At 37.1% G+C, this 10,000-nt stretch overlaps 1 protein-coding gene across 2 annotated transcripts in view; it reads left to right on the top strand.

The window, feature by feature from the left end:
* The first annotated feature begins 1,443 nt into the window (after positions 1-1,443).
* Positions 1,444-10,000, top strand: part of LOC122267609 (sortilin-related receptor) — a 37,633-nt gene continuing 29,076 nt past the window's right edge. For both annotated transcript variants that reach the window (XM_043037653.2, XM_043037651.2), the window contains exons 1-9: positions 1,444-1,762; positions 5,743-5,979; positions 6,144-6,305; positions 6,498-6,655; positions 7,080-7,164; positions 7,309-7,446; positions 7,935-8,086; positions 8,476-8,692; positions 9,362-9,547. In XM_043037653.2, coding sequence (XP_042893587.2) covers positions 1,463-1,762; positions 5,743-5,979; positions 6,144-6,305; positions 6,498-6,655; positions 7,080-7,164; positions 7,309-7,446; positions 7,935-8,086; positions 8,476-8,692; positions 9,362-9,547 — 1,635 coding nt within the window. In that variant the 5' untranslated portion in view covers positions 1,444-1,462. The remainder of the gene's footprint in view (positions 1,763-5,742; positions 5,980-6,143; positions 6,306-6,497; positions 6,656-7,079; positions 7,165-7,308; positions 7,447-7,934; positions 8,087-8,475; positions 8,693-9,361; positions 9,548-10,000) is intronic.

The raw sequence follows: 10,000 nt of genomic DNA, 5'->3' as shown, positions 1-10,000 counted from the left end.
AGAGAGAGAGAGAGAGAGAGAGAGAGAGAGAGAGAGAGAGAGAGAGTGAGTGTGTGTGTGTGTGTGTGTGTGTGTGTGTGTGTGTGTGTGTGTGTGTGTGTGTGTGTGTGTGTGTGTGCGTGTGCGTGTGCGTGTGCGTGTGCGTGTGCGTATGCGTATGCGTATGCGTATGCGTATGCGTATGCTTATGCGTATGTATATGTATGTATGTATGTATGTGTATACGTGCATGTGTCACATACGTGCATCCTGTCACAATACGCGACAAGAATGAAACACACACACTGAGCATTGTCTGTTGCTCGGCCGACCGGATACAATATGCGATTAGTAACTGAACTTTTTAAAAGATAATTATAACATTTACATCCACATCCAACTAAAAAGAGATAATGCAGCAGAGCATCGCCTTAGTAAACAAACTGTTGTCATCAAAATACGATATAAACATTGCAAAGAAGCTTATGATTTAGTTGATTCGTGCAACTTTCATTGCAGCAATAGTTTGTACAGTTTTATTGTCACGAACGCAATAATTACCTTGCTTTTATAAATACACAAAGATAAAAATTATACAGATAACATCACTAGGTCGATGTGAATACTAAATACAGTCAGCAGTGTTTTATCTTGCATTAATTAAATACTATAAAAATGAGAGATCTGTGTGTGTGTGTGTGTGTGTGTGTGTGTGTGTGTGTGTGTGTGTGTGTGTGTGTGTGTGTGTGTGTGTGTGTGTGTGTGTGTGTGTGTGTGTGTGCATATATATGTGTATATATAAACAATTTTCCTTTATACACAAATATATGGAAAATTAAAATCCCTCACAAAAGTTGACAATCCAACACAAGTGATAAATAATAACAAAAGCATGAATAGTAATGAAGTCAGAAACCAAGTAGCAACAACAGCAACAAATCACAAGACACCATCAGCAAAAAAAAAAGAAATAAAAGAAAACCTTACAAGAACGGCACAAGTACTGAATCATCCTCATCATCACGTGAGAGTTTGAGAATATTCTGTTCAGACGCAGTATTACTCCGTCCCTCCCCTCCCCTCCCCTCCCCTCCCTCATACCCAGTCTCCTTCCTCCCGCCTCCCTGGTACCTTGTCCCTGTCCCCCTCCCCCTCTCCGTTCCCCTCCGTCCTACCTCTCTCCCGACTCCCTCTCTACCCTACCCCGCTCCCTCCCCCCTCCACCCTCCACCCCGCCCCTACCCCCCCGCCCCGTCCCCGCCCTGTCCCCGCCCCCCTCCACCCTCCACCCTGCCCCTCCCCCTCTCCCGCTCCCTCCCCCTCACCCGCTCCCTCTCTACCCCACTCCCACTCCCCCCGTCCCCCCACCATACCACCCCACTCCCTCCTCCCCTCCCCCCGTCCCCCATCCCCCGCCCCCCGTCCCCCATCCCCCTCCCTCCCCGCCCCCCATCCCCCGATCAGCAGCGGAATCACAACAACGATGGCTGCGACGCGGAGCGGAGGAAGAACTCCGTTTCTCTGCTTTGTCTGCTGTCTGCTGATCTCCCTCTTGTGTCTCGAAGCGTGCGATGCCTCGAGGACCACCTCCGCCTCCTCCTCGAGTAGATTGATAAGGGTGAGGAGGGCCGAGGAGCAGAAGAACCCCCTGGAAGTGATTGCTGGAGCGGTTCACGGACGGTCAGCAGGTGACACTTCTGCTTCTGACAGGCACAGGAGAGTCAGCAGAGCCGCTGACACTGCTGATGACACTCATGGCACTGCTCAGCCGTCTGTCTCTGTGGTGAGTTGTTTCTTTTAAGGACTTTGAGAGAAAGAATTAGAGATGATAATGATAGTGGAAAGGGAAGAATCAGTCGCGATATATAAAAAAATAGGAAAAAAATTACCGACTTCTGGGAAAAAAAAAGGAACTTACGTAACTGTATATATTTCGTAATTATTAATAATAATCGCCTTAGGGAATATATATCTCTTCTGATTCATGAAAGGGGCGACTTGATACTTAACTCTAGAGGAATTGATGATATTTAGATATTTAAGAGAAAGAGACAGAGGAAGTACACAAGGAAATATTTTTTTGTCGGGACTTTTCCTACTTCGCGTCAGGGAGCCAAGCATGTCTTGCTACCTGATTGCCGAACATGCCTTTTTTGTGTCATCTCTGACGTTCGGTTTCTCCCGGAGATGCACGCGTGACGGGAAATTTGCATTAGCTATTTACCTCGTGTCTGCCGTTGCTATTCCTAGCTTCGAAGATTCCACGAGCCGTTGTCGCTAGGGAGTGAGAAGGTTAGGATAGGCTAAGCTAGCATGAAGGTTAGAGATGGTTAGGTAAGGTTGGGTTTGGTATGATTGATCATATTAGATTATATAAGTAAAATTTGCCATTTTTAGCATTCAGATATATATGCCTATCCTCGGTGCCTTCCTTCACAAACCACTAAGTGTTTCCTAAGCTTGCTGGCTGGATATTAAAACCAGAATAATTATTTTCTCTGATGGATTTTACTCTTTTGAAGGAAATCGGGCTTCAGTTTTTGTCGGAAATCGCTTACCTTTGAAAATAGGCCTATGGAAATAACTTGCTTTGAAGATAGGCCTGCGGAAATCACTCGCTTTGAAAATAGGCCTACGAAGGGTTATCTCTACATGTCATAATTTCCGACGAAACAGAAGATCGCTCTCCATAACACGCCAAAATCGACCAGAAAAAGTAATTCTGGTCACGATATTAAGTTACTGCAAGAAAAGAAACTTCATCAAATCTTTTTGATAAATATTATTTCACCTTTTTAAAGCAATTATAAGTTAAGAAAAGCCTAATTCAAATCTTTTTCTTGAAGTTTATGCTTTGAAGTTGATTATTATAGAAATACAGAAGCACAGACAAAATTAAATATGGCACATTCATGCATATCAAAGATCATTGTTATTGCACTCGGCAATCCCCCCCCATTGCAAATACAAAAGAAATAATGATCGGGGAAAGACAAACCTATATTACCGACATAGGAAAAAGAAGATTAATCGAATGGATGTAATAAGTTAGACAAGAAGATTAATTTTGAAATATTGAGCAAGAAATTACGTTTTTTTCTGAATAATGTACGAGAAACTTGAATGATGTGGTGATTGTACTCCTGCTTCAGTGATTGTTTTTTTTTTATGATTGTTTTATCCAAGGTGGATAAACATTGTTTTTGTTGTTGTTATTGGTTTTGTTTTTGTTATTGTCATTATTATTGTTATTATTATTAATATCATTATCATTACCATTATTATTATTATTATTATTGTTATTGCTATTATCATTATTTTCATTATTAATAGTATTATTATTATTAATATTACTATTATTATCATTATTTTTATTATCAGCATTATTATTAATGGGACAAGCGCTGATATTATAGGTTAACATATTCACACTCAAAGATAATTCTTTCTACGACATTTCCGATGCAAGTTGCAAATAAAGACGCTATCCAATATTATAGATAGTGGCAAAGGTCATTAAACATCCACCACGTATATTCTGTTAAAATAGGTCTTAGACTAATCATTCATTTGAGACTGAATTACCAGGAATTACTACAGTGATTTGAAGACCAAATTTCACTAATTTATCCAGGCATTCATGTTGCTGCGGAGGCTCGAGGCATTTGTTGCATTCATTGCAAGTGATATGAAATAAATGTGTTGATTGGCTGGCTGATATATGACACACTATGTAACTGATTGTTATTTGTTGTGATAAGTGTCTTTATTTGGTATTTGTTGCAGGTATTTTAGAGGTTATGAGTGTCTCCGAAAGTGTCTCCGCCTTATTGTTATTATTTTTGTAATCATTATTATTATCATTATTATTGTTATTGTTGATATTATTATTGATTTTATCATTATTATTATTATCATTATTATTATTATTATCATCATTATTATGATTATCATTATTATTATTATTATCATTATTATTATTATCATTATTATTATTATTATCATTATTATTATTATCATTATTATCATTATTATTATTGTTGTTCTTGTGATTGTTGTTGTTATTATTATTATTATTATTATTATTATTATTATTATTATTAGTGTTACTGTTATCATTATTATTATTTCATTTTGTTACTTTTTATTTTTTATTGATTGATTTAATTAATTAATTTATTAATTTCTATTTTGATTTTTTTTGGAACAGATGAATAGATCCACAAGCACTTATTCACTATGTATTCCATTACAAGGCTGACCTGATCTGACCTGTTTACCCCAGTTCTTGAATGTTCCGGAATTTAAAAAGAAAAAAAGAAATTAATGATATTATAATGATAACATGAATAATAATAATGATAGCAATATGAAAATGATATTAACAATGATAATATTAATAGCATTAATAATAGTAATTGAAGTTAAACCTTTTTATTAGGATTGGGGTTAACAGGTAAGGTCAGGTATGCATACTAATTGACTCCTTATTGATTAGCTCATTTGGAGTCATAAATTAATTGAACAGAATCACAGTGACGAATGCACTCTTGCAACAATGCAGCTCAGTATATGTTCCCAATTGTCCAATCTCAGATGTTAGATAGCCTATAGCTAAAAAATGATTTTATTTTATGTAATGAAATTAAGCTTAGATAATAAGAAATTGCTGCTCTTATGATAGACCGCTGTGCCCTTTCTAAAAATCTAGACTTGCTTAAAATGTGACGGATATATGTACGGGATTGGTACTCAGCGGTACCGATACCATAGATACAGCCTAGATCTTCTCTCTTTCGGAAACCAGCGAGGGAAGGAAAGTAGTGATGTGTATGATAAGGGACTCGGTTCAGGATGAGTCATTAAAGTCGAATGTGTATGTGTCCTATGACTATGGCTCGTCGTTTCCAGAAAAGACCAAAATGAATAAGACAAAATATGACAAAAGAATAAAACTTGATATTGGTCCTAATATATTATTATTGCATATTAGTGATCTCATCGTAGTACTTTCAGCCCATACCCCACAGCCTCATAACCTGCCATTATCAGTAAGAATTATAGAATTATGTCTCATACTAAAATTGCAGAGTTTCAACTTTTTGGTCAGTTCATGCACGTTTGCTTGGTCAAGCATAGGGTCTGTAATAAGGATGATATTAGTATAGTGATTTTTGTCATATGGTATATAATTATCTTTGCGTTGATTTTTGCAGTGGAACTAGTTAAAGGCATTAACAGTATTGCTAACAGCAGTATTGTTATATGTATGGTTATTATTTGAGTAAATTAATAGCTAAACCTTATCACATATATCCAATATGCACAGATATAACTGCTGGGTAACAGAATTCATCTTCTTGAGTGAGTTCTGTTCCGTTCTTTTTTTTTTCTTTTTTTTTTCTACATATATATATATAATGATAAGAGGAAGAATATTTCCAAAATTACTTGATATTATAACTTTCTTTGGCAGTGACCTATATGTTGGTAACCCTCTCTGGTATAGTTGTTTATATTTTTATTTTGATGAGAAAGAGAATTATTGTCTCATTGCGAGTGTTCTCTTTCCCCTTGAGATCCGACGTTGAGCCTTTGTCACAGCTCACTCATTTTAGTAGCATCCACTTTGTAAAAAATGTTGTTGCTTCAATTATTATTATTAGCTTTTAATTATTTTATCTTTTAATGCTTTATAATATTTTTATATATTCCATCCTTGTAGGTTTTAACCTTCCTGTCTCTCTCTCTCTCTCTCCACAGTATAAACTGGCCAACGACAGTCATCACCATTTGATTATAAATTGGGCCGGCGAGGGAAGTAAAGTAGTGGTGTGTATGACAAGGGACTCGGTTCAGGATAAGTCATCAAAGTCGAACGTCTACGTGTCCTATGACTATGGCTCGACGTTTCAAGAGAAGACGAGCAAATTCCAAACGGCTGCAGGGAAACCAGCCATCATTAACAAGATGTACAAGAATGAGAAATTCACTTCAATGGTAAGCTATTAAGATATAGTTGTTGTTTTTCCTTCTTTCTTTTTTTAAGGTATTGATAGCTAAATGTACATATACATATATTATACATATCATACATACATACATATATACATATATCATATTTATATGACTTCTCTGTTACACGATGGACTCTCCTCCTACAGTTTGTGTTTACGGACGTCATCAACAAGCGCGTATACGTGACCAGGGACTACTGCCAGAATGTGATATCGCACAAGGTGATATTCACGCCCTCCGAGATAAGCCATCATCCAGTGAACGCAGAAGTTCTTCTAGCCTATGACATTGAAGATGAAGAACGAAAGGTTGATATTGTTATTGTTGTTTATTTTTATTTTTTAGCCTTTTTGATCATGGAATATTATTATTATGAAGTTTTACCCTCTCTAATTTGTTTATCAAGATTGACCAAAAATATGTATTTTTCCCATCGTGTTTGTGCATGAAGTCCTCTTGAATATAGGATTACTATTTCAATAAGTATTTCCTGCCTTCAGTTGTGGATTAGTGAAGACTTTGGCGTAGCATGGAGGGTAGTTGAACGGTACGTCAAGACATACTACTGGTCGGAAATGACATCACCACCCACCCTGTATGTCGTGCGAAAAGAACCTAGTGGAGGTGCAACGGTCCTGTCTTCGCAGATGCTGTTTAGGTATGGTCTCCCTTGATGCCCTTGAGGTGATAACTTTATCGTGTCCTTTCCATTACCAGCTCTCCCTCTTTATTATTTTTTAAGATATGTTGTAAAAGGCAATTAGACGTTATGTAATGTAGTGGGAGCAGAGTTGATGATAAAAGTTTTCCACCAGAAGCTAGGATCACAAAAATTTGTGTGTGAACTCATTACAACTAATTCATCATCACCATTCATAAGTACATCATCATTACTCATAACTCCTTCTACATCATTTATTATCACCTTGCTGAAATTCATCACCATCAGAATCATCCCATATGTACACCAACATCCCACTTCCATCATCTGTATGTCCCTTTTATAAAGTCTGTGTTAGATTAGCATCTCCATTACTAGTAGGTATTGTAAAATGATCCCCTCTTTTTATTTTTCATTTCAGAGAGGGCTATACACCCAATACTGTCATTAGCAGAGTGGAAGATTTCGAGGTCAAGGACGAGTTTCTCTTCGCCATCAAAAAAGTGGTGAGTGTCTACGTTTGATCTGTGTAGAAGTGTAAAAAAAATTATTGGAAAATGTACGTGATAGAAATTTAAGTTTTGAAGTGATGTTTAAAACATTTAGTGAAGAATTACTTATATACATTATATTTCCCTACCTATTTCCAGCATCTCCTTGGAGCACATACGAGAAATGCGACACTGCAAATGTGGATATCTTATCGTGGTGGACCCTTCTTGGCTGCCGAGTTCCCCAATAGCCTTACGCACCAGCACTATTATGTTGCAGACATTTCAGAAGGACAGGTAAGAATTTGTCTTTGACTTACTCATATTGTTTTTCTCCATTTCTCTTTCTGTTTTTTTCTTTTTTCTTTTTTTCTCCTTCTACTTCTCTTTTTTTTTTAATCTATGTTTGAATGATTGATTTTTTTTTTTTACTCCAAAAAAAATAAAAGAAAAAAATTTGTCTTTTTATTTTCTCTACTTTAAGGAATTTGTTACCATAATATAAGGATAATTTCTAAATTTGAATTCTATATTGATGTGAAGAATGTCAAGCCATTGAACATTAATCTCATTTCGTAGGAAAATACTTTGTTTGTAATGCTATGAAGCACGTTTCTCCATGTTAGTATATGTAATATAGAGGGTTTTCAAGTCTTGGAAACCTCATAGCTACTGGTAAAAGAAAAGCATGTTTTTTTGAATGATAATTCTAAATGGCATCGGAGGTTTTATACATCTTCGGATCACGATTTTGCGAAATGTAATTTTTTCTGTCATTCTTTCAGATAATGGTATGCGTGGCACATGACGAGATTCTGTCAAACCTCTATGTTTCATCGGTACCGAGATCTGCCAACCACGTAGTCAGCTTCTCGCTCTCTCTGGAACGGATCTTGTACTTCAACCCAACCACCAATTGGGTTGACACTTGGCTGAGGTATCTATGTTGCCGTAATCTTTATAAGTAAATAAGGTGAAGAGTATATTTTCTCTCTCTCTATCTCTCTATTTTTCTGTCTATTTTTTTCCTCCTTTCTCTCTCTCTCTCTCTCTCTCTCTCTCTCTCTCTCTCTCTCTCTCTCTCTCTCTCTCTCTCTCTCTCTCTCTCTCTCTCTCTCTCTCTCTCACATCTCCTCTTTGATCTTAACACAATCCTGACAGGCCTGGTGAGAACTGGCAACCCCCTACACCGTGCCTAAGTAATATCGCCTCGGGGACGTCACACCAGTGTGTCGCCCCGTCATCGTTGGGTTAACAACGTATATTTTTGATAACTTCACGTAGTTGGCTATAAACAGTATACAACACCAGTTTGTCCATTTACAGTGAAGTGGCATCCAAAACTTTTGCCGACTTGCATCCAGTAGAGGGCATACGTGGTGTGTTCATCGCATCGCAGCTCGTGTCAAACTTCAGCAAAAGCCCGACCAATCTTCATCCAGAGCACCTCTCTTCTTTCATCACCTTCAATCAGGGTGCTCAGTGGAAGCCATTGCAACCTCCGCAGAAGGATGCTTATAGGAATCCAATCACCTGTGAAAGGGTAGGTTATTGGTTTAACTATTGGAGAAGGCCCCAAGTGCAGTGCTATGGATTAATGTCTTTCATAAGAATGAGCTCTTGGTAATGGAAATCACACATGGCTAGATATCTAAGGGTTTGATAGCTTGAAAAGTTTAACTTGGATGATACTGAAGAAAAGTCATCGTTGAAAATGTTGAATATGATAATGCCTCTAAAATATTCACTATCCTCTGTAATTAGATCATCATATCAAGCTATTATGTCTAACATGAACTATAAGACAGCCACACAGGTGGAGTTCAAGCCAGATTTTACCATAAATATCAATATTTTCACACTACACTTGTTTTTCTTAAAAATGAATGATCAAAAAATGATTTGGTGACTTAAAGAATCTTAGCATAACATGATTAAGTCTTGACCCCTAGGAAAGGCTAAGGTCAAGATTGTCATCTCTGAAGTGCTAGGTATAATGTTCATTTCCTGCTTCACTTATTTTGATTTTTTAAAGTTAAGATAGGTACTGTAAGGTCACTTAAACTATTGTACTCATGCGTAGAACTGTTTACCAGTGTTACTTTGCCATTAAAGATGATATCCATGATTTACCTCATTTGTTAGTGTTTCTTTTTGTTATACATGTCTGAAGTTCCTCCCACCCTATAAGATAAACTTTTTCAAATTCCAGAAAAACAACTGTTCCTTGCATGTCAGTCAAGAATTGAGTCACCTGTACCCATCAACACATGATTTGCCAATTCTTAGTAAGAAGAGTGCACCGGGTCTTATCTTGGCCACGGGTACGATCGGAACTTCGCTGAAGGGCTACCCGGGTCTTTACTTGTCGACAGATGCTGGCGTCAATTGGTATGAGGTAAGAAGATAGTACCTACAACGTTGTTAAGGATTGTAGGTATACTATAAACCACAAGTCAGTAACAACCACGAATGCGTGATATCTTGAATGTCATCACAAGTTGCCCTGTATCTCTTTACATTTTATAGGCCATTCTCCGTAAGTTGCATTATGACAATAATTGTGTGCATTCATCATAAGTTGATATAACTAGTTTTTAGGGCCTAGTTTCTAAAATGATTTTCGGGGGGTACGGAACTCACTTCTAATGTTTAGTTATTTTTTCATGAATGTTTTTCTTGTAGGATCTTATTAGTTTTGCATTATTTGACAATTATTAATTTCAGTGCTACATATTGAAAGCCTTGACAGAATTACTTATGATATTTACAAGTGGTATGTTGGTGATAATGCAACGCTCTAATGGCTGAGTACATTATATTCTACGGTTTAGGAACCACTGTTTTAGAG

The sequence above is a fragment of the Penaeus japonicus genome, unplaced genomic scaffold, assembly GCF_977035675.1.
Source record: "Penaeus japonicus unplaced genomic scaffold, GWHDUDI00000001_assembly GWHDUDI00000034, whole genome shotgun sequence".
Lineage (NCBI taxonomy): Eukaryota > Metazoa > Arthropoda > Malacostraca > Decapoda > Penaeidae > Penaeus > Penaeus japonicus.
The sequence above is the reverse complement of the archived record's forward strand: the minus strand, read 5'-3'. Positions and strand labels throughout refer to the sequence as shown.